The following is a 24,857-nucleotide window of genomic DNA, read 5'->3' as shown; positions in this document are numbered from 1 at the left end:
TTAGTGAAATTGTTCCCTTTAAATGTTTGATTGAGATTCCAACATGAAAGTGCCCCTCAAGCAAGGGATTGATAGTCGGATTTTCGCGCCCGAAATCCGACTCGCAACTCACTTATAAAAATCGACAATCTAATCTCAGCGATTCGATTCGCGATTTAATTTAAAATTAGTCAACCCGATCTCATGCGCGAGATATGGTTCACTAATTTTAGATATCAATCTTATCTTGTTTGATTTCTTGTAAATTTTGGTTGAGTCAAATCTTATTTTTGTAAAATAAAAAATCAAAAAAATCTTAATTAGGATTAAGTTTGCATATTTAGGATTGCAATCTTATTATGAATTTTTAAATAAAAAAAAATCCGAAAAAAGAAAGTGCAATCATTTAGGTTGTTAGTTTTTTATTTGAATGGCATGTTTAATTACGTGTTAGTTTTAATTTCGAATTTCTTAAATAAAAACACAAAAAAATCATTGTGCATATTAAATTAGAATTGCATGTTTCATTTTAAATTTAGATCATATTTTTTTAGATAGATTGCATTTTAGATTTAGATAATGTTTTAGTTTAAATTAGGATTTAATATGACTTAATCCCTAATTTAAATTAGATAGAATCTTAATCTAGCTAGATCATTTCAAATTTCATAAAATTTGGCTTAGGATAAATTAGTTGCAATTTCTAGGATAGATTGCATTTTAAAATAAAAAGTGTCATTTGCATGTCATATAGATTTAGGTTCATGAAATGCACGTCATTTAGCGATTATTGTTAGGTTTATTTCTAATTAGAAATTGACCGTCATCGATTATGTCACTTAATAAATGTAGCATGACATATAGCTCGCATATTAAATTGCAATGTCGCATGTCATTTTAGATGAAATAATTTTGTATGTCATCGCATCGCATTGCATGTCATTAGAATTAAGTCATTTAGATTGCATCTAATTATTGCATTTCTTCATGTCATATAGTTTAGATCATGCTGCCATGTCATATTAGATTATTAGAATGCATTGCATGATTTTCATTAAGAAAAACGAAAACATAAATTGAGTAATTGCTTGTTAATTAGAAACCATATCTAGGGTTGTCGGTGTGGATTTCAATTTAACACTGCAGATGCTTTCGTTGCTTTGAGGTAAGTCCTGCATTATTTAATTACTTTCTTGGGTGTTAAATTGGTGGTTTGCGCACCTGCATGAACACCTCACATGTTAGAGAAATGGATTTAAAATCAATGCAAATTGCTTGCCAAACATTTTTCAAAATTAAAAGAAAGGTACCGAAAGGGCATTAGAGAATTCTAGTGTAACCAAGTCCCCGTACCCATAATCTCTGGTTCGTAGAAGTAAAATAATTCTCCCATTATTTTACTTAGGTGTCTAATCGACCTACCAAAAATAGATTAGTGGCGACTCCTAATTAAAAAAAATTTCATGTTAACAATTCAAACCTAAGTCGCGAATTGGTATGGGCTTGGGAGAGCCCGAGTTAAGTTTAGGCTTAACAATCCATTAGCCAAACCCTAGGTGGTTCACACCCCGAAAAAATTGGTCGCGACAGCCCGGTATTAATGTTGACATTTTTAATAATATTTTAATAATATTTTAATGACTTTTTCTCCATTCCTTTTTCTTTGCCTTTTCTTTTTATAGTGGCTATCGTGAGCCACTGGCCATGGCCACAGCCAATGGGAGTTGACCTTGCCTAGGGGAGGTTGCCCTTGCCAGCTACAAGTGAGGGTTGACGTCACCGGACCATGCTTGAGAGAGGGCGAGTGTCGGCCGTCCAGGCACGGCTAGGCAAGGTCCCCTCACTAGATATGGTGAAGCTAACCCTTGCCCAAGCTAAGGTAGCCTTGTTGCACCTCACAGAGCCTCGCTTGGGTAAGTGCAAGCTCAATGAGACCTTAAGTGGGGCTTATTACAACTCGCCCTCACCCAAGCAAGGCTCAACATGGCCAACCCTCGCTTGGGTGAGGGTCGATCTTGCGTTGAGGAGGCTATTCCTCACCTAGACTAGGGCAAGGCCTGCTATCACCCAAGCTCGCCAGGTCTCACCCTCAACCAGGGGAGGCTTGGCAAGGCATGGTGAGGCATGGTTGGCGCTTACCCTCGCCTAAGAGTAGTCAACCCTTGTCAGCCATGGTCTGTGGTTGGGGGTCGACGATAGCCACCGGAAAAAGAAAAGGCGAAGAAAAGAGTAAGGGAAAAAATAGTTTAAAAATTTTAAAATTCAGAAAAATATTAAAATAGTTTTTAAAATGTCCACTTTAGTGTTACTCATGCCATGTAGGATGCTCGGAGTCCACTTTACTAGCAATTTTTGACCTAAATTATTCAGATGGATTAAATTGGTATAAATGTGAAAATGTTTAGGATTAAATTGATCAAATTGAAAAGTTTATGACTAAATTGATACCCATGCAATAAGTTTAGGACTTTTCCCTTGAAGCATGGAAAATGCCCTATTTCTCCCTTGCTTATCAAGTTTGAGAACATCGAATCAAACCAATGAGATTTTGGGCAGATCGTGCAAAAACCAAACTGATTTGTTGCCAATAATGCGGATTTGGAGCTTAATATGTTGGGTTTAGGCCATGAACGACGTAGAATTTGAACATGGAAGTGATGTTTCGAACTGCCTATCAACCGTTTGACAAAATGCTTGAATAAAGCATCAAATTCGAGTTCATAAAATCAATTCTTAAAATGTTTGTTTTGCAAAAAAAAAAAAAAAAAAAAACTTTGTTTTGCACTAAATTTGTTCTAATATTGTTGCGTTATCACTGAATTGGGTTTCTTTTTTTATTTAGTGGCATATCGTTTGATGCCTAAGTCGACCATGGATGAACGTCTACTACCCGCAAAATCCATACCTCTCACTAGACAAGCCTGCGGTTAGAGGCCTCAGTCCTTTCTTTTTGTCTCGGTGTACATATATGTGTTGGAATGGCTTTCGTTGCAATGCGTTTTTCTCAACCGACATTAAAGTCGCCGATGAGGTTTGGCCATGGTGAGAGAGGGGCGGCCGACAACCGGGTAGTGGCCAGGATTGGTGGCCCAGGAGAGGTGTTGATGTTTTGGAGTGGAGAAGAAGATTAGTAGGCAATCATTGGCCGGAGGACGATTCGTTCCGGCGAAGCACCAAGAAAGGGAGTCCTTGGCGTGGCCTCGGTGAAGTCCAAGGAACAAAACGATGCGAAAGAAGAGAATAAAAAAATTATGAAAAAAAAAAAGAGAAAGAGAAAAAGGAAAAGGGAGTGATAAATGACTATACATTGGATTTGTTTAGTTTTAATTAGACCGAATGGGCTTTGAGCCTAAATAGGTTTAATGAGCTTGGGTTTAATTAGGATTGGTAAATTCGGGCTGATTTCGGCTTTAGACGTGCTTGGGCTGAGTTTAGTTCGATGGGCCTAATGCATTTAACTTCAATAAAATGGGCTTGATGAGTTTTCTTTTCGGAATGGGTTAGTTTTTAACAAACCCAATCGTGTCCTTCGAACAAAAATTAAACCCAAAATTTAATAAGCCTTAAGAGCTTTACAATAGGGATGTTCAATTTATCGTCTTAATGGGCCAGAGCAAAAGGCATTTGAACCCAAACAAACCATAAGAATTACAAGAGCACACTCTTTGCCTTGTACATGGTACACGATTACATTCGAAGATCATGATGACTCGGGCAGTCTCTTTATCAACTATATGCAATGCCCGATGCTGCCGTGAACATGGCCTACTTTTATTCTTCCATCAGAGGCCCAACATCAGAAGAGCCGTGCAGTCTCTATTATCTATCTAACGGCATGCCCCAAAAATTGGAGAATTGGCTTCCGAAAATACCTTCTGCTTTCGTACCCACCTTCGCCTTTCATCCGCACTCCATCAAAAAATATTTTAGTACGGCATCCCAGTCGTCCCTAACCACAAAAAGTATAACTGAACTTGAGAAATGACTACATGGAATAGCTCCATAACGACACGTATGCATCCAGATTCCCGTCGTCCTCTCCGCCGTACCCATCTCCGCCGCATCGTGGTGGAGGCAAGAGCATCCCCTCCGCCATATTCATGAGCAACCCCGGCATCCCGAAGACGTCCTCGTCGTCGTACAGCATTCCCTCCTCCGAAGGCGACTTCTTCTCGTCCCCCGACATCACGTCCTCGGACTCGGACTCCACTGGCTGGAATGCCTCCGCGGCCTTGGCCGCCGCCTTCTGTATGTCCTTGGTGTCTGCCGACGCTGGCACGGGCAGCCGCCACGCGGAGTCTGCGAAGTTGAGGCAGGCAGACCGGCCCCTCAGCGCGAGCGCTGCCACATCGTGCGCCCTCGCCGCCATCTCCACAGTAGGGAAGGTGCCGAGCCAGATCCTCGACTTCTTTCTGGGCTCGCGGACCTCGCAGACCCACTTGCCCGAGTCACGCAGCCGCACTCCCCGGTACACGGGGTGGCGCGTCTCCCGGAACTTCTTCCTCCCGGCGCGCTTCTTTGGGTGGTGGGACGCGAGGCGCACCTCCTCGTCGGAGAAGTTCCCGGGGGCTGCCATGGCGCTACTCCCGTTGGACAGCGGCGACGAGAAGGACGGCTTGGGGAAGTCGAAGCGGCAGGAGTTGGGATGGGGATCAGAAGAGAAAGGGTTCGTGGGAGGGCGTCTGCAGTGGGATAGTGCGATAGCTGTTGGGTTGGAGTGAAGTGGATAATGAATGGGGTGGGGCTAGTGTTTATAAGAGACAGAAGCTGGCTGGAGCAGTGAGGAGTGTTTACTGATATGGTATGGGGTGTTGGGCTTTTATATATGAAGCGGGGACGCGGGATTTAAAAGAGGAAACAGACTCGTACTCAACAGTTGACGCCTACGGGGAAGACGCAAATATCTGTGAGTGACGAGGGACTTGAAGTGTGAACCCAGCGGTGGGACCGAGCGAGCGAGTGAGGGTGGTGCCAAGTTGAGTGCGATTCCGCGTGCGACACGTGTACAGGTGGAGCCGTGACGTGGGGTTGGGATTGGGAGGGCGGCTGGTGGTGGGGCAGCAAATTTTCTTTTTGAGGGTTTTGGCTGAGAGTGAAGAAGGCGCGAGGGAGGAGACTGGAGAGGGAGAAAATATTGGGCGGGTCAGTCCCCGGCCACTCACGAGGTGCCATGTGGAGCGGTGGGCTCACTTGTTGGTGTCTTCTGCCTTCTTCTTCCCCTCTCATTTAGCCTGCCGACGCCCTCTCTCCTATGCAGCGCATTTACTGCGCCTTAAACTTTTCTCCTTCTTTCTCAAACGAAAACGAAGCAACGAAGAAGCCCATTCCTCTCCATTTCTTTCCTTCCGAAATTTTGAATCTCAAATTTTCTCTCCCCGCTCGTTGCTGCTCCGTCGTGCATCAAGCGGCCCTTCCCCTGCCGTCGCCGACGAACCACTTTACGGCCGCCCCTGCTTCGGTGCTCGCTCGCTTCTCTCTCTTTGGCCTCGTTGCTGCTCCGTCGTTCGTTCCGGCGTTCCCGGGATCGCAGACGCAGCACGCGGAGGAGAAGCAGGCCTCTTCGAGCTCCCCTCGACGTCGGCGAGCGTCGCCTGCCGAGCGAGAACCCCCACACACGGAAGGCTCGCTGGTGCCGTACGCCGCCAGCGTGGTGCTGAGCTGCGTGTTCGCGGGGCTCCGCCACCTTGACCCGAACCGGGAGGCCTCCAAGAAGGCCCTTGAGCACAAGAAGGAAATCGTATCGCCCTGCACGGTGTTGGGGATTTGAGGTTTGGGTGGCTTGGATGGAGGGTTATGCAGTGTTTGATGTGCTTATGTGGGAGAATTTGGGAGCTTTTGCCTTTGGTCAAGTTGTCCTGAGTTTATGACCGAGATGAGATGATTCGAATTGCTCGCCACCAGCAAAATGCTTGTTCCATATTTCGTTCGGGGTTTGATGGGATTCCGTATGCCCGTGCCCTAACGGTACTTCTACTACGATTCTTTGCACGGTCAACCGTATAGAATACTTTGCCCAATGAGGCAGAGCTTATGTTTTTTTTTTAAGATACTCATTTTGCTTGATGTGAGTGAGATTCGTACTTCTTGCCATTAATGCAGGTCAGGTAGGGCAGCTGTTTGTTGGTAATTATGGTTTCATTTGTTATCTTGCTTTTAGGACTTTTTGATGGGATAATATGAATTTTGGAATTGACAATAATGTGAATTCTTGCTGGTAGGTTGACTGGGCAAAAGAAATATACAAATTGATGGATGAGTATAAGATCAAGGGTACTCCAGATCTTTACACCATCGCTATTAATAGTTGCAGCCAGACCTGCGATTGGGAATTTGCTCTGAGCGTGTACAATGACATGAAAAAGAAAGGCGTGGTTCCTGATGAGGTATTGTTAATCGTAATTTGAACGCATTTAACCTGGTTATCAAGGCTAGGTAAGAAAGGCGTTCTCGAGTATTTAGTCTCAATGTTGTTCCAAAGAATGCTTTATGTTATTTTCCTGCTTTCTCTAGTTGCACTTAACTATAGAAAGGGAGATTCATTGATTATGCCATCTGATTTCTATCTTCAGCCTTTTACAAAGAGCCACTCATGGAAGTAGCTTTTTCTCTTCTTCTTCTGTGCAGATTTTTCTCCGTGCATTAATAGACGTTGCAGGGCATGCTGGGAGGGTGGATGCTGCATTTGATATTCTAGAAGAAGCAAGGACTTGTGGAATGCATCTTGGAATTGTATCATACAGTTGTTTGATGGGTGCTTGCAGTAATGTACGACTTCTGCTGATTCTGAATTTATGACAAATTATGTCGTGGAATGGAACTAGTTATTAACTGAAGGATGTCCTCATTGATCTACAAAGAACCCTTGAGGACTACAGCTATCCTCTCTAGGTTTTGATAGTCCCTTGAAGTAAATAGATGTAGTAATTCTAATTTCTCACCACGGCAGTCATAAGTGGTCTTTTCTGTATTTTCTATGTGATGATCAGAAAGTTGGGCTTCTGAAGAATTTTGTATAATGTCTCAGGCAAAAAGTTGGGGGAAGGCTTTAGAGCTATATGAGGATATGAAGTCTATCGGGATAAAGCCAACAATCTCAACAATGAATGGTTTAATCAACCTATGGTTATTTCTTTGTGAGACTTTGACCTAGTATTTAAGTGATTGAGAGAAGAGGATCAGCTTAACTTTTTCTACTAGCTTGTCATGTTAGTATAATGTGTACTGTAGAAGCGCAAGGGAAAATATTCTAAATGTAGTTCCTACCAGTAGAAGAGAGTTAAAATGCTATCATGTCTTTTTTATTCAATAAAAGAAGACATGCAGGACTTGTTCTGCAATGAGAGTATTGGCTACCCTGAAATAGATTTATTTCTATTTTGTTTGAAATACCGAAACTGCAATGAGACAGCTTTTTTGATACAGGTGAAGGGGATCAGCTTCCAAAAGCAATGGAGATATTCTATGATATGAAGAGGCTAGGATTATCCCCTAACACCATCACATACTCAACGCTCCTAGTGGCAAGCGAAAGGTAAGAATTTTGGCGCTTACAAGATAGACTCTGTTTTAACAATATTCTTCAGATTATTTTGCTCAAATTTGGCGCTTACAAGCTAGTGTTTCCTTGTCTAGTTTCCCTATTTGAAATTATTAGTGTTCTGTAAGATGAAAGCTACATTCCTCGATAACATGCCAGTTAAGAGACAACACTGATGAGCAGAATCATTTTTGAAGTGGAGGTTCGAAGATTGGTATATTTTCAGAATAGAAAGCCTGAATTTGGAGAATCATTTGTCACTGTTTTGTGAGGTTTTGGTAATTGGTGAAGTAAATGCGACCGTGACCTTCAAGCTATTATGCTACTTTCTAATATACTGCATCATTTAAAGCAGTAATCTTTATTCAAGCTACTATGTTATCTTCCTGTTGATTTGCCAATACAGTGAGCTATATGTAATTTTTAAGCTGACATTTGCAACCTGTGACAAATTGCCCATCTACACGTTAATTGAAATTAAACAATTACGCAATGTCTCATTGATGCCAAAGGTTCTTGGGGGTTTGTTTCATACATTTATGTATTTACTTTTTGGGGGGTGGATGATTGAGGTTTCAGTGCCAGGAACTAAATGTGGCACCTAAAAGCTGTTTCACCTTTTGGTCAATTTATGTAATTTCTAAAGCACATATACTGCCTCGTAAAGACAGAATAATATCTTCTTCTTCTTCTTTTTCTTCTAGAGTTAGGTATATGCAATTTGCATTAGCTTAGGGGAAAATTCGTTTATTGAATAATAGAAAGATTGAGGTCAGGAGATTGCACCTTTATGTTCTCATCAATTCGATAGTTTCTGCATATTCATATATCTTTGGTTGTATCCTACATTAGGAAAGCTTTCCAGCTGGTCAAATGTTTCAGCCATCATCTGTTTAGCTTGTGAGTTAAAGTGACTGACAAACTCACGAGTTAGCTAGTCTGAACTCCTTGAAGGAAGTGTCTCTGTAAGTTCTATTTTGATCTTGGTTTCTTTTTCTTTATCCTTTCTCTTTGTTTGGCATGAATGTCTCGCTGTGTCTTACTATATTCTCAATAATTTCAGGTTCATGGCTTTGTATATGTTCTTGCCAAACAGGATAAACAACTGGTTGCTTACTTAAATGATATGTTCGAGATTTCCAAGGGCAATAAGATGAGGTAGGATTGATTTGCCTTGCGTTTTTTTATGACAGATTTGCTTTTCTGTCTTCAAGATCTTAGCATCGAATGTATAGATGTTTGGAGCTTGTAATTTTGATAGCTTGAATCAACTAGTTACAATTGCATTCTTGGATTTGCATTCGTTATCTTCATCGCATTGCCATTGGCCAAAGCTGACTCAGTTACTCTCCCCTTGGCTCTTTCTCTCTCGCGATAAATGTTTTCAACATTCATATCCATGAAATTATCATCAATGGGCAGATCGAAAAGAGTAATGAATGGTTTTTTTTTTAGTACTTTTGTGGCCTTAATCCCTTTCGTGGATGAACGCTCCAAACAGTCTATTATTTATAATTGCAAAAATAGAGTACAAGTGCTCAACAATTAAGCTTCCTAAATAGCGCATGAGATAAGGGAATTCTTACGGGCATAAAAAACAATAATCGTGTTGCTAGAAGTATATGCAATTATACACCAAAATCATATATTTTCGCCAAATTATAACTTCTTAACACATCATCCTATATACTCAATGAACTACCCAACATAAAAACATATGCCCTTCTTTAATTACCATTCCACTATCAAGCTTTCCAAATATGGAAGATAGAAGAATTCTAACAAGCATAAAAACAACGATCATGCTGCTATCTTTCGCCTCCTGACCAATTTTTGTGTGATCGTGCATTGTCTCCGCCTTCAAAATCGTTCAATTCATTCGTCATAGGATGTTGGAAAGAGCTATTCATATGCCTTAATTAGTGCATTGCTTCAAGTGGGAACTACTCGAGGGCATGGTGCTGAGCAATATCAACATGAGCGAAAGGTTCGGCTTATCAGTTCCAAGAGCCAATCACTTGTTAGCAGTGCCGACCTATCGCCTGCTTGTTTAGATCCCCGGAAAAGGCCGCCTTTCCACCTGTCAGTAATACTCCTTTTACAGGAAAATTGCCTAGCTTAGGTTTTCTTTTCTATTTCTGCTTTAGTTCCAATAAGCCTATTCACGACTCAAATGTTCTATTATGATGTATCCTGCACGGATGTGAAACTAGTTAGATATTCTGTGGGATGCAGTACAGCCGAATACAAGGAAATAAGAACTACACTGTTGCTCGGCCAGTTCTGGAAGCAAGACAGCGGCAAAAATAGAATACATAAGAAAATTTAGTATATTTCAGCATCTTGATTGTCATAGGCCATTGTGATAAGCTCCTGATTCGTTTATCGTTTCTTGCATTTTCACATTAAATTTGGGTCCAGCAGGGATCTCTTCTCTAATCCAGTCATGACTTCCTCTCGAGTACCCTGGCTTCGTTAACTCAGATAAACCGCCATCAGACACCAGCAGTCCACTTTGACGCCGAAAGGCTTCCTCAACTGTCCAGTCTCAAAGACCTCTCTCGAGTACCCACCCGCTGCAGCTCATTGCGAAAGACTGAGCGGCTCATTGCGAAAGACCTCTCTTCGCTCAGCTGGAGCCTGCAAATGGAAGATAGACATGCAGACAATCAAGGCAATGCAAAGTCACCCAGCTTTTGACAGACAAAGAAGTCGGTAACATCTACTCCAATATCTTAACAATTGTAATAACGAATTTATTGAACTATCTAAGCCTAGGCATCGATCTCACATGTCTACTTGTCTTAATCTGCTTCGTAACAACGATACATCAGCGCATGACAATAGCCCGACACCTCTGATAAAATGCTCAATCGTTTAGCAAGTTCTTATATTCATGAATGCTTATATATTAATAAGAGAAAAAAGCTAAATTACATACAGCCTCTCGAAAATATCTTTTAAAAGTTAGTCAACTGGTTGCATAAAAAACTTCAAGGCCTCTGTTCAGCATAGTTGAATATGAGCACCGCTTTTTTTCTCATAGCATGCTAATCAACAATGGTGCTCAATCAGACCCACGGTTTATGCCATTTTGTTGAATCCGTAGCATTCCATGTCAATATCATTCATACATCAAGAGTTGCAAATTACGGCATAGAAAATTAGAACCGAAAAGACCTAACATCAGACTGATCACCGGTAATTCGAAGACCTAAACACAGAATTGAACCCTGGAAACAGTTCAAAATGCTGCTTGGATTTTCTTTTGGGGAAAAAGATCGAGTGGAATAGATCTTCAAGGCATTGAAGAATATAAGAAGCAATATACACAATCATCCTCTCTGACATGGCGAGCCAAAAAATGGAAGTAAAATCCTTTGACTTACCTAGTGAAACAATAGTACACGAAACTAAGGTACCGAGAGCGCCAAAAAGCATGATGATCATAAAGTTTCTAAAGAATTGCTTCTTTTTCACCTGAAACCCGAAAAGGATGATTAGCACCAATAAATAACTTATTAAAACTCCATATCATAAGCCTATAAGAAATTATTATTCACTCAACAGAGATTAGAAAATAGAAAGGAGATAAATCCCATATAAAATAGTCAGAACACTTTCAACCCTAGAAGATATAGGCAACCTTTCTGTAAAGTTCAAAGATGAGACAGTAAATTAAATTATACAACTTGTCTATCAACTCTATATTTTGTAAAGTATAACATATTAATATACATGGACATTTTGCTAACTATCAAATTATTCAAATCTTCAATGATCTGTCTTCTATCCATCTATATAGTCTATCCCTCACAGTTAATAAAGCCCATGTCAGAATTCTTTCGAAACCCGTTTACAGTTCGAGGAACTCTTTACAATTATGGAAAAATCCAACCCAATCTCAGTAAGTGGAGTTACTTGTATCGGAAGACAAATTCGAAAAAACAAACATGTAGCAACAAATGATGCCTAAAAGTTACCATGTAAAAAGAATGATGCCTAAATGCTACTGTGTAAGATGATATGAGAAAAGTTCTTCACCACTCCAATTGGAAATTAACTTACCCCGCATTGAATATGATAGGTGGCAGAAGATATATGAAGAAGAGATCTTCAATAAACACTAAGAGATGGGAGCTTTTCATTCCTGTGGTCAGTAAAATAACGATACCGGTACATAATCCTTGCAAAAAAAATTCGAAAGTCATTACTAACAACCTACTTGAATTAAACCAAAAGCCTTCAGCCTCTGGCACAAGACCAAAAGAAATGTTTGCACATGTACAAGTAACGCCAACATGCAAGGTGCAAGCCGGAAGCTCAATTTTTCAAGATACGGTTATTAATTGGGACACTGGAAAGATCTGATAGTTGGTCAATTCAATGGAAGATTATAAGAGTAATAATCAACTTACCGGGCGCAATGTATCCATAGGACCCTGCCACTACCGATACTGTTTTGTTCTTCCGGAGCATCATTCTTGCTTCTAGGTTCGCATCGAGCAAAATGTTGGTCGACTTGACATCTCGATGAATGATGCGGGGATGGCAATCATGGTGGAGATAAGCAAGCCCTTGGGCGACACCAAGCGGTATAAACAATCCTAATACCAGCTTCTCAATCTCTTGCTTTAGACAAGGAGTGACCAATTTAGGCTCAGAAGCCTCTAATGTCTTAGGAGGACTATATGCAGACAATCTCAAAAGATACCGCCATTTCACTTTCTTCCAATTCCACTAACTATTTGAATAAAAAAGCAAGTTAGCAACAAGTACGATAAAACAATACCTAATGCATGTGTATCTATGAACCTAAACATTAACATGGCACCGAATTCTACTAAGTAGAATCCAAAAAAAAGAAAAGAATAATGAACCTTCAGACATACAGAAGTCGCCAATGGGGTGCCTATCGGTGGGGCTTGGGAAGGTGATGGCAGGAGGCAACAACGGCTCCGCGGCGTCACGTTCGAGTAGGGGCGCTTTGCGGAGAGGGAGGCCAAAACGCGAGCGGGGGTTGGTCGACGTCAGGGTTGGCCAGTAAGGGCGCTCCGTAGAGGAAAGAGAGAGAGCAAAACAAAGGTCACGAGAGGGAGGCGAAGGGGCGTTGGCGTTGGCGTCGGGCGAGTAGGCGGAGGCGAAGGCGTCGAAGTCGGGGGCGACGGACTCCAACGCCGATGGAGGCAACCGGCGGAGGGGCGTCGGCGTGGGGGTTTGCTAGAAGAGAGGCAAGACTTCGAGGACAAAAGAGAGAGAGAGAGAGAGAGAGAGAGAGAGAGAGAGGGGGACTAGAGGTCGCGAAAGGAGGCGGAGGGGCATTGGTGGAGGGGTCAACATCAAGCTTGTAGCGTAAGGCACCAGCTTCTCCAAAGAACCTCGCCTCCGAGCCTTCTGGTGTGTGGGGGTCTCCCTCAGCGGGCGACGCTCGCCAACGTTAAGGGGAGCTCGAAGAGGCCTGCTTCTCCTCCGCGTGCTGCATCTATGATTTTGAGAATGCTGGAACGAACGACGGAGCAGCAACGAGTCCAAAGAGAGAAGCGAGCGAGCACCGGAGTAGGGGTGACCATAACGTGGTTCGTTGGTGACGACAAGAGAATGGCTGGTTGATGCACGGTGGAGCAAAGAACGAGGAGAGAGAAAATTTCAGATTCAAAATTTTGAAAGGACAGAATTGAAGAGGGACAAGGAATGGGCTTCTCTTTCCTTCGTTTGAGAAAGAAAGAGAAAAGTTTAATCCGTAATAAATGCACTACACAAGAGAGGGAGCGTGCAAGCTAGGGAGAGGAAAGAGAAGAAGGCGAGGAAGACACCGGGTGGGCCCATCCCTCCACATGACACCTCGTGAGTGGCCAGGGACCATGCTGATCTGGAGTTCTCGGACCACCCAATATTTTCTCGATGGAGACATCAGCGCATGACAATAGCCCGACACCTCTGATAAAATGCTCAATCATTTAGCAAGTTCTTATATTCATGAATGCTTATATATTAATAAGAGAAAAAAGCTAAATTACATACAGCCTCTCGAAAATATCTTTTAAAAGTTAGTCAATCGGTTGCATAAAAAACTTCAGGGCCTCTGTTTAGCATAGTTGAATATGAGCACTGCTTTTTTTCTCATGGCATGTTAATCAACAATGGTGCTCAATCAGACCCACGGTTTATGCCATTTTGTTGAATCTGTAGCATTCCATGTCAATATCATTCATACATCAGGAGTTGCTAATTACGGTACAGAAAATTAGAACCAAAAAGACCTAACATCAGACTGATCACTGGTAATTCGAAGACCTAAACACAGAATTGAACCGTGGAAACAGTTCAAAATGCTGCTTGGATTTTCTTTTGGGGAAAAAAGATCAGCAGAATAGATCTTCAAGGCATTGAAGAATATAAGAAGCAATATACACAATCATCCTTTGACATGGCGAGCCAAAAAATGGAAGTAAAATCCTTTGACTTACCTAGTGAAATAATAGTACATGAAACTAAGGTACTGATAGCGCCAAATAGCATCATGGTCATAAAGTTTCTAAAGAATTGCTTCTTTTCACCTTAAACCCGAAAATGATGATTAGCACCAATAAATAACTTATTAAAACTCCATATCAGGAGCCTATAAGAAATTATTTATTCACTCAATAGAGATTAGAAAATAGAAAGGAGATACATCCCATAGAAAATAGTTAGAACACTTTCAACCCTAGAAGATATAGGCAACCTTCCTGTAAAGTTCAAAGATGAGACAGTAAATTAAATTATACAACTTTTCTGTCAACTCTATATTTTGTAAAGTATAACAGATTAATATACATGGACATTTTGCTGACTATCAAATTATTCAAATCTTCGATGATCAGTCTTCTATCCATCTATATAGTCTATCCCTCACAGTTAATAAAGTTCATGTCGAATTCTTTCGAAGCCTGTTTTACGCTTTGAGGAACTCTTTACTATTATGGAAAAATCCAACCCAATCTCAGTTGTTGAGTTACTTGTATCTGAAGACAAATTCGAAAAAACAAACATGTAGCAACAAATGATGCCTAAAAGTTACCACCTAAAAAGAATGATGCCTAAATGCTACTATGTAAGATGATCTGAGAAAAGTTCTTCACCACTCCAATTGGAATTTAACTTACCCCGCATTGAATATGATAGGTGGCAGAAGATATATGAAGAAGATATCTTCATTAAACACTAAGAGATGGGAGCTTTTCATTCCCTTGGTCAGTAAAATAACGATACCGGTACATAATCTCTGCAAAAAATTTAAAAGTCATTACTAACAACCTACTTGAATTAAACCAAAAGCCTTCAGCCTTTGGCACGAGACCAAAAGAAATGTTTGCACATGTACAAGTAACACCAACACGCAAGGTGCAAGCCGGAAGCTCAATTTTTCAAGATACAGTTATTAACTGGGACACTGGAAAAATCTGATAGTTGGTCAATTCAATGGAAGATTATGAGAGTAATAATCAACTTACCAAGTGTAATGTATCCATAGGACCCTACCACTATCGATCTTTCGTTTCTTCTGGAGCATCATTCTTGCCAAGTTGAAATCGGCAATTCTGGTTTCTAGGTTTGCATCGACCAAAATGTTGGTCTACTTGACATCATGATGAATGGAAATCATGGTGGAGATAAGCAAGCCCTTGGGCGACACCAAGCGGTATAAACAATCCTAATACCAACTTCTCAATCTCTTGCTTCAAACAAGGACTATATGCAAACAATCTCAAAAGATACCGCCGTTTCACTTTCTTCCAATTTCACTAACTATCTGAATAACACAGCAAGTCAGCAACAAGTAAGATAAAATAATACCTAATGTATATGTATCTATAAACCTAAACATTAACATGGCACCAAATTCTACTAAGTAGAATCCAAAAAAAAAAAAGAATCTACGGAAGTCGCCAATGGGGTGCCTATTGGTGGGGCTTGGAAAGGTGACGGCGTCCGTGGCGTCCATGTTCAAGAGTAAGGGGCGCTTCGCGGAGGAAAGAGAGAGAGCAACAGAGCGACCTTCGCTCGCAGAGAGGGAGGCCAAAATGTGAGCAGGGGTTGGTCGGCGTCAGGGCTTGCCAGTAAGGGCACAGAGTGGAGGTCGCGAGAGGGAGGCAAAGGGGCGTCGGCGTCAGGCGCGTAGGCGGAGGCGGAGGAAAGAGAGAGAGCAGAGCGGAGGTCACAAGAGGGAGATGAAGGGGCGTCAACGTCGGCGTTGGCGTCGGGTGCATAGGCGGAGGCGGAGGTGTCGAAGTCGGGGGCAACAAACTCCGACGCCGATGGAGGCAACCAGCGAAGGGGCGTCGGCGTTGGGGTTTGTTAGAAGAGAGGCGCGACTTCGAGGACGAAAGAGAGAGAGGGGACTAGAGGTCGCGAAAGGGAGCGAGGGGTGTCGGTGGAGGGGCTCGGCACCAAGCTCGTAGCGTAAGGCACCAGCTTCTCCAAAGAACCTCGCCTCCGAGCCTTCTAGTGTCTGGGGGTCTCCCTCAACGGGTGACGCTCGCCAACGTTGAGGGGAGCTCAAAGAGGCCTGCTTCTCCTCCGCGTGTTGCATCTGCGATTCTGGGAATGCCAGAACGAACGACGGAGCAACAACGAGTTCGAAGAGAGAAGCGAGCGAGCACCGGAGTAGGGGTGACCGTAACGTGGTTCGTTGGTGACAGCAGGAGAATGGCCGCTTGATGCACGGTGGAGCAGCAATGAACGCAAGGAGAGAAAATTTTAGATTCATAATTTTGAAAGGAAGGAATTGAAGAGGGACAAGGAACGGGCTTCTCTTTCCTTCGTTTGAGAAAGAAAGAGAAAAGTTTAAGTCGCAATAAATGCACTACGCAGGAGAGGGAGCGTGCAGAAGACACCAAGTGGGCCCACTCCTCCACATGGCACCTCGTGAGTGGCCAAGGACCATACTGATGTGGAGTTCTCGAACCACCCAATATTTTCTTGATGGAGACAAGACTTTTGGAGAAAATATTAGGTACCCTACGACTGCCACCCATTTTCTTTGAACCATTCGAGCATGACACCGTCTCTGTCTCTCTTCCACGTCGTCCCACTCTCTCTTGGCCCACCGCTCCGACACGCTCTCTCCTCGCAAACGCTCGACGCTATCTCTCCTTTACTCTCCTCTATCTCTCTCCTCTCCTCAATGTCTCTCGCTTCCATCGCCCCCGGCACCTAGCAAAACGTGATGCTCTCTCTCCTCTCTCTCCTCTATCTCTCTCATTTGCGGAGTGACCTTCCCTCCCCAAACCCAAGACCCACTCCCCAATCCGCGCCTCCTCCTCTAATGCCTCCCCGTGACGATGGTGTCTCCTCCCCCTCTTTTCTAGGCCAAGCCATGCCTTTCGTCATCTACGTCGCCGTCGGCCTCGCCGTCCGCTTTCTTGTCCCGAAGCCCGTCGAGGTGTCCCCGCAGGCCTGGCAGCTCCTCACCATCTTTGTCTCCGCCATCGCCAGCATCATCCTCAACTCGCTCCCCGTCGACGCCTGGGGCTTCCTCAGCCTCACCGCCTCTATTGTCACTCGCATGCTCTCATTCGCCGCGGCCTTCTCCGCGTTCATTAACGAGGTGATCTGGCTGATCGTGATCTCCTTCTTCTTCGCCCCCCCACCCAGCGAAACCCCTGCTCGAGGAGAGGGAGGCCAAAACGCGAGCAGGGGTTCATCGTCGTCGAGTTGGCTAGTAAGGGCGCTTCGCAGAGGAAATGGAGAGAGCGGAGTTGAGGTTGCAAGAGGGAGGCAAAGGGGTGTCGGCATCGGCGTTGGGCGCGTAAGCGGAGGTGGAGGCGAAGGTGACAGAGGCAATCGGCAAAGGGGCGTCGGCGTCGCGAGCGACGAGGGCAATTGGCGGAGGGTGTCGGCATCGTGGTTTGCTAGAAGAAAGGCGCAACTTCGAGGACGAAAGAGAGATAGAGTGTGGACTAGAGGTCACGAGAGGGAGGTAGAGGCTGTGTTGGCATCGGCGTTAGGGGCAAGGGAGGCAATCGGCGAAGGTGGAGGGCTTTCAACGTCGCATTTCGCCGGGTGGGGGTGATGGAAGCGAGAGACGAGAGGAGAGAGAGCATCATAGTGTTTGCAGAGGAGAGCTAGCGTCAAAGCGGTGGGCCAGGAGAGAGGTTGGGACGACGTGGAAACAGACATATGTCATGCTCTCAATGGTTCAAAGCAAAAATTGTGTGGCACTCTTAGAGTATCTACGAAGACGGAATATTGGATACCGCAAAATGCTATCGAATGATTATACTAATTTCGTCTGTGCAAAAGCATAGGTCTTTTTGTGCATGAATTCCTTTATGATCTTTTATTAGTGCCCGTCTTTTCTTGGGTCATTTTCCTTTTTTTAGTAAACTTAATCGTATATTTTATTGGGAGGGCATAGCAAAACCCAATATATTTTGCTTGGGAAGATTGCGAAAAAGGCCGCTCAAATATGAGTTTCTCTTAATATATTTAGTTGGACTCACTTTTACTCAAAAGCAAACAACCATCCATCATTTCACAAGCATCGGTCATGAGATTTCACTTGAAGATATTCACAAACTATTCCTTAATTATGAGATTTATTTCCTGAGATATTCATCCATCGGTTACGATACCATATAAACTTACCATAATGAAAACACAATTTTTGTTTTTCTTCTAAACGAATATGATAGTGAATTTTTTTCCCAAATTTCTAAAATCGCTTCTAGCTCTAGGCCTTTTACTTGTTAGTCTTGGTAAAGCCCAAGATAGAGTATTTTTTTTTAAAGGAGGCCCTCGCAACGCAATATAAAGACTCCTTTATTTTTGAAATTTCATAAACCTAAAATAAAACTAAACTAAATGATAAATGAATAAAAAGAAAAGCCAAAACAAAAAAGTGACCTTTGAAAAAAGGGAAAAAGCCTTTTCAATATTCTTTGATTTCAAAAAGACAACATCAATCATGTGAAAAATCAAAACAAATAGAAAAAAAGCCGGCTATTGGAATTGAACCGATGATGTATTGGGGGTATCTGTATTTATAGAAGCGTTAATTTTCATGCTTATCCTAATTGTTGGTTTAGTTTATGCATGGCGAAAAGGAACATTGGAATGGTCTTAGTTCCTGAATTCCATAGAATTTCCGTAGAATTTCATAGAATTTCCATACAATAAAAAAAAAGTGAAAAAATAATAATATTAAGACGGTTATGAATTCCATAGAATTTCCCTTACTTACTCGAACAACCCAAAATTCAGTTATCTTTCCCGAGATATTCACACATCGTTCTAATACCATAGAAACTTAGTACCCTTCACCTGAAAAGATCATCAAGAGGGAGCTCAAGTCCAAGTCTCTTAACATATCTGGTTAGACTCATTTTAAATTTAAAATAATGAGTTATGGGCCAATTAAGATATATTAACTACTCAATACCACATCAATTTGGTAGAGTTATAAGTAATTTAGATCTTAGAACTATGTGAGCTTAAATTTAATAGTGTTTGACTCTTTTATTACAAACTTAATTCGGTGGTGTAGAATTCAACTTTACATAAATCATGAGATATATGTCATATTATTTATTTTTCATATATAATTTAATGATTTTTAGTCAAATGAAAGTTGTGAATTCAATAGATTATAGAGCTAAGGTCGAATTTCAAAAACTAATTTAGAGATGATTTGGCTAAATTCAACATCAAATCTTTAATTTTTTTGAGTCTCGAGCGTTAATGATAAATTACCATTGTTGACACCTAAATTTTTTTATATATTTAAGATTTAATTGCATAAAATTAAGGATTAATTTTAAATCCTTAAGAAAATATTAAAATTGCGTAGCACATAGGCCCAGCCTATAATTTTATTACATTAATCGTAATAGAATTAATTAGAAAGGATATAAAAAAAGGTAAAAAAAATTAATTATAAAGTAAAAAATAAAAAAAGGTCAAGTCTGCTATTCTTTCTTCCCGCCTAGGCCTAGCCTAGCCTCTTCCTTTTCTTTCTTTTTTTCTTTCTTTTCCCCGACTTGGCCTTCCTTCTTCCCTTAGCCCAACCATTTTCCTACCTCCTTTCTTCTCCTCTTCCTTCACGCCTCCGCAACACAAAGAACGTATAGAAGCGGGGGCAAGGCGGGCGGGAGATGGCGGTGCAATTTCTAGGTTGGGATTAAGTCGACAGCCGCTTGGCCGTGGCGAGGTCATGGTTGCTTGCCAATGGCCTTCAAAAGGAGAGAGAGGGAGAGAGAGGTCAAGGGGGAGGGGTGCTTGCTCATTGGAGATGGAGAGCCGATAGAGATAAATGTCAAGAGAGTGAGAACTAAGATTGAATAGAGAGTGGAAGGGAGCCTTGGCCATGTGCGAGCTCCATCCAACGACCTCTCCCGATAGACGTCCTTAAGTCTGAAGCATGGGGAAAAGTATCAAAAGTCCTAAACCTATTGCATTAATACCAACTTAGTTATGAATGTTTCAATTAGACCAATTTAGTCTTAAACCTTTTTACATTGATATAATTTTAGTTCATCCATTCAATTTAAATAAAAAATTACTGATATGAACACCTGTCATCCCACATAGTATGATCGGTACTAACGTTAATATTTTTAATAACATTTTAATAATTTTTTGAATTTTTTAAATGATTTTTTTCTCCTTTCCCTTTTCTTTCCCTTTTCTTTTTACGGTGGCCATTGTGAACCATTAGCCACAGCCATGGCCAGTGAGGGTTAGCCTTACTTAAGTGAGGTTGCCCCTATTGGCTACAAGCGACACTAGGCCATGCTTGGGTGAGGGCAAGTGTTAGTCATCCAAACAAGGCTAGGTGAGGCCCCTCGCTAGATTTGCCGAAGCCACCCCTCACCCGGGCTAGGGCACCCTTGCTACACCTTGCCAGCATCACTTGGGGGAGGGCGAGGTCCAATGAGCCTCGTCGTGATGAGACCAACACTCGCTTAGGTGAGGGTTAATTTTGTTAAGGAGGCTTTCTCTCACCCAGCTGAGGAAAATCCCACCATTACCTAAGCTCGCTAGGTCTCACCCTCGAGCAAGTGAGGCCAAGCAAGGCCAACCCTTGCTCGCTTGAGGCGCGGTGAGGCCACTTTGGCCTAGGCAAGGGTTGGCTGGTGCTTGCCTTCACCCAGGCATAGCCGGCCCTCACAGGCTATGTCCTATGGCTAGTGGCCGGTGATGGTCACCGAAAAAAGACAAGGCAAAGAAAAAGGATATGAAAAAAAGAATATATATAGTTTAAAAATATATTAAATAATTTTAAAAATGTCCACATTGCCATGTGGGACGGTCAAGATCCACGTTAGCAATTTCCAGCCTAAATTAGCCAATGGACTAAATTGTTATAAATGTGAAAATATTTAGTATTAAATTGATCCAATTCAAAAGTTTATGACTAAATTGACATAAATACGATAGGTTTATGAAATTTTTTGGTACTTTTCCCCCGAACCATATAATCATGGAAAATGCCCTACTTCTCCCTTGCTTATTAAGTTTGAGAACATCGAGTTGAACTAACAAGATTTTGGGCAAATCGTGCAAAGACCAAACTAATTTGTTGCCAATAATGTGGATTTAGAATTTAATATGCCGGGTTTAGGCCATGAATGACATTGAATTTGAACCTGGAAGTGGTATTCCGAATTGCTTATCAACCATTTGACATGTGCGAGCTCCATCCAACGACCTCTCCTAATAGATGTCCTCAAGTTCGAATCGTAGAGAAAAGTATCAAAAATCCTAAACCCATTGCATTAATACCAACGTAGTTATGAATGTTTTGAATTAAACCAATTTAGTCTTAAAGCTGTTTGCATTGATATAATTTCAGTTCATCCATTCAATTTAAGTCGAAAAATATTGATGTGAACACCCGTCATCTTACGTGGTATGATTGGTACTAATGTTAATATTTTTAATAATTTTTTGAATTTTTTAAATGATTTTTTCTCCTTTCCCTTTTCTTTGCCTTTTCTTTTACATTGGCCATTGTGAGCCATCAGCCATAGCCATGACCGATGAGGGTTGGCCTTGCCTAAGTGAGGTTGCCCACTGTCGCTACAAGCGACACTAGGCCATGCTTGGGTGAGGGCAAGTGTCGGTCCGTCCAAACAAGGCCAGGTGAGGCCCCTCGCTAGATTTGCCAAAGCCACCCTTGCCTAGGCTAGGGCAGCCTTGCTACACCTTGCCTAGCATCACCTAGGAGGGCGAGGTCCAAAGAGCCTCGTCATGACGAGACCAACACTCACTTGGGTGAGGGTCGGTCTTGTTAAGGAGGCCTTCCCTCACCCGGTCGAGGCAAGTCCACCATTGCCTAAGCTCGCTAGGTCTCACCTCGACCAGCGAGACCAAGCAAGGCCAACCCTTACTTAGTTGAGGCGCAGTGAGGCCGCTTTGGCCTAGGCGAGGTTGGCCGGTGCTTGCCTTCACCTAGGCACAACCGGCCCTCACAAGCTATGTGTGACGCCCAAAATTTCATTAGTTAGATTGAGCATATTTGAGACTATTTCAAAAAAAATAAATAAATAAATAAATAAATAAAATATTAAATTAAATTAGATTAGATTAACTTTACCGCGATGGTTCACTTTGTACGTGGGGAAAAGAGAATGAGAGAGAGAGGAAATTTTTCTTCCTCCCCCACGTAGCATCCAGGTGTAGTCGAAAAAGGGGGGGAGGCTACACATTCTATTTCACTTTTCTTTTCTTTTTCGCTCTCTCTCGATCCCGAAGAACCCACCCTTATCTGCGTTTTCTCTCGAGACACATCGCCTTCCTTTCTTCCCACTTCGTTTGTCTCCACCGAGCTCGACCTCATCTCGGCCTCTCACGACTGGTGCCTCCATCAAGCAGCGAAATCGTCACCGCCCCATCCCATTTAGAGCTCCGCTGCCGATCGCGAGCACCCAACTCGCCCGACGTTTCCTCCCTCTTCCGCCGATGAAAGATCCAAGCAAGTGGAGCTATCCTCGTGGTTTGAGTTCATGAATCCGCCCTACCTAGCTCTCGCATGTTGATTTAGGGCTTGGTTGTGGCGGTGAGGGTGCAAGGGACGGTGATAAAGCGCTATTCGTAGCTGGGGTTGGGGGTAGGTGATGTGAATCGTTGCGGAAGGATCGTTCTACGAAGGCCCAGATGGTGCGAATTGCAAACCTCGACCTCCAATCAAACCCATGATTGGCAACCTCGGTATGAACGTGACCCGTTGACGAACACGTGTCAACCAACCAACGTTATAGACGCCACGAGCGAAAGAATTCGCTCTCGCTCGATAAGTCGAAGAGAATCTTGATTAGGTCAAGTCCTCAAAAGAACGGTAAAAAGAGAACCTCTCAATTCTTTTCCTCCAAAAAAATAAAATATCTTCGTCCTCAAAGAAATTTGACAAATCCTTTATATAGGCTGCCACACAAACCCTAAAAACCAACCCTAAAATCTAATGCGATATATTCTAAAATATTCCTATTTTAGAATATTCTTAAACAAATATATATATAAATTGACTTGGTCAATTATTTGGTGACAAGATAATTAAATTGCACCAAGATTTCCAAGATTCTTCAAGATTTGATCCAGGTCATCTTCACGCCAAAGATCACGAACCATGGCGCCAACAAACTTGCTTGATTGTTTGGCCCGCGCTCGAGTAATCGTCAACCAGTAGGGAATAGACAATGGGTCCCTAGCACCTCCTCTCGATATGACTCGATGTCCACATCATTCCCTCCCCGTGCAAAGGATTTGTCCTCAAATCATCACTAGCATCAAAAAGAGTCAAGTCAGAAACATTAAATGTGGCACTAACGTCATACTTACCTGGAAGATCAACAACCACATAAATAGAATCTCTACCATACTTAGACCTAGGCAATCCTAACACAAAATCCATAGAAATATCAATCCAAGGATGCGTTGGAATAGGTAATGGTGTATACAAGCCATGCGGTTTAGTTGTAGACTTCGATTGCTTACAAGCAATGCATCTCTCACAAACACGTGTGACATCTCTCTTCATATGTGGCCAATAAAATGTTCATACAGCACTTCATAAGTCTTATTAATGCCAAAATGCCCCATTAAACCACCACTATGAGCTTCTCGCACCAACAATTCACGCAAAAAGAACACTTAGGCAAACATAGTTTGTTTTCACGAAAAGATAACCTTCATGCCTATAAAATTTATCAAATGCAGCGTGTTCACATGCTTCATAGACTCTCCCAAAGTCATCATCATCAATATATAAGCCCTTGATATGCTCAAACCTAGACACTTTGCTTCTAAAATAGTTAGAATCGCATACCTTCGAGAAAGTGCATAAATACCACATTTTCCTTACCTTTCTTGTACTTCTGATCACATATGGAAAAGTCTCAATGAACTCCATCCATTTGGCATGTCTTTTTATTCAACTTTTGCTGTCCTTTCAAGTACTTCAAGGTCTCATGGTCGGTGTGATCACAAACTCCTTTGGCCATAAATAATGTTGCCAAGTCTCCAAAGCTCGCACTAAGCATACATCTCCTTATCATAGGTAGGATAATTCAATGTTGCTCCACTCAATTTTTCGCTGAAATAAGCTATGGACGCCCTCCTTGCATCAACACGCTCCAATTCCTGTACCGCAAGCATCGCACTCTATCTCAAAAGTAGCACTGAAATTCGGCAAAGATAACAAGGAGCATTAGTTAACTTATCTTTAGCAGATTAAAGGCTTTCTCTTTCTCCCCACGTGAAACCCACGTGCTTCTTGATAACCTCAATTAAGGGTGCGGCAATGGTGCTGAAATTTCTCACAAATCGTCGATAAAACTCGCTTCAATCCATGAAAGCTACGCACCTCTCCTATGGTCTTAGGCGTTGGCCATTCACGGATTGCTTTAACCTTTTCTTCAACCTTTGTATACCATTAGCACTAACAACAAATCCTAGAAATACTAATTTGTTGGTAACAAAAGAGCACTTCTTTAGATTAGCGTATAATTGCTCGGCTCTAAAACCTGCAAGACAGCTCGCACATGCTCAATATGGTCATCGGACTTCGGCTATAAATCAAGATGTCATCGAAATAGACAACCAAATCGACCAATAAAAGCACGCAAAACATGATTCATAAGTCGCATAAATGTGCTTGGTGCATTAGTTAATCCAAATGGCATTACTAACCACTCATATAATCCATACTTGGTCTTAAATACAGTTTTCCATTCATCACCTTCTTTCATCCTAATTTGATGATAACCACTTTTCAAATCGATCTTAGTGAAAATACAAGAACCATGCAACTCATCCAACATGTCATCTAATCTAGGAATAGGATGTCGATACTTTACCGTAA

At 42.2% G+C, this 24,857-nt stretch overlaps 2 protein-coding genes across 3 annotated transcripts; one reads left to right on the top strand and one right to left on the bottom strand.

Moving 5' to 3' along the window:
* Positions 1-3,542: 3,542 nt before the first annotated feature.
* LOC104449110 (dehydration-responsive element-binding protein 1D) lies at positions 3,543-4,766 on the bottom strand. Its single transcript, XM_010063137.3, has one exon. It carries the CDS (start codon positions 4,553-4,555, stop codon positions 3,965-3,967), a length of 591 nt encoding a protein of 196 aa, XP_010061439.1. The 5' UTR covers positions 4,556-4,766; the 3' UTR covers positions 3,543-3,964.
* A 438-nt stretch (positions 4,767-5,204) lies between these two features.
* On the top strand, positions 5,205-8,858 carry LOC120286187 (pentatricopeptide repeat-containing protein MRL1, chloroplastic-like). Of its 2 annotated transcripts, XM_039304838.1 has the most exons (6): positions 5,206-5,943; positions 6,198-6,362; positions 6,604-6,744; positions 7,402-7,510; positions 8,369-8,481; positions 8,580-8,858. In XM_039304838.1, exons 1-4 carry the CDS (start codon positions 5,857-5,859, stop codon positions 7,447-7,449), a joined length of 441 nt encoding a protein of 146 aa, XP_039160772.1. In that variant the 5' UTR covers positions 5,206-5,856; the 3' UTR covers positions 7,450-7,510; positions 8,369-8,481; positions 8,580-8,858. The 2 variants fall into 2 exon arrangements, with proteins under 2 accessions (XP_039160789.1, XP_039160772.1); XM_039304855.1 differs by lacking the exon at positions 8,369-8,481 and having other exon boundaries at positions 5,205-5,943.
* Positions 8,859-24,857: the final 15,999 nt, after the last annotated feature.

Source organism: Eucalyptus grandis, chromosome 1 (assembly GCF_016545825.1).
Source record: "Eucalyptus grandis isolate ANBG69807.140 chromosome 1, ASM1654582v1, whole genome shotgun sequence".
Classification (NCBI taxonomy): domain Eukaryota; kingdom Viridiplantae; phylum Streptophyta; class Magnoliopsida; order Myrtales; family Myrtaceae; genus Eucalyptus; species Eucalyptus grandis.
The sequence above is the reverse complement of the archived record's forward strand: the minus strand, read 5'-3'. Positions and strand labels throughout refer to the sequence as shown.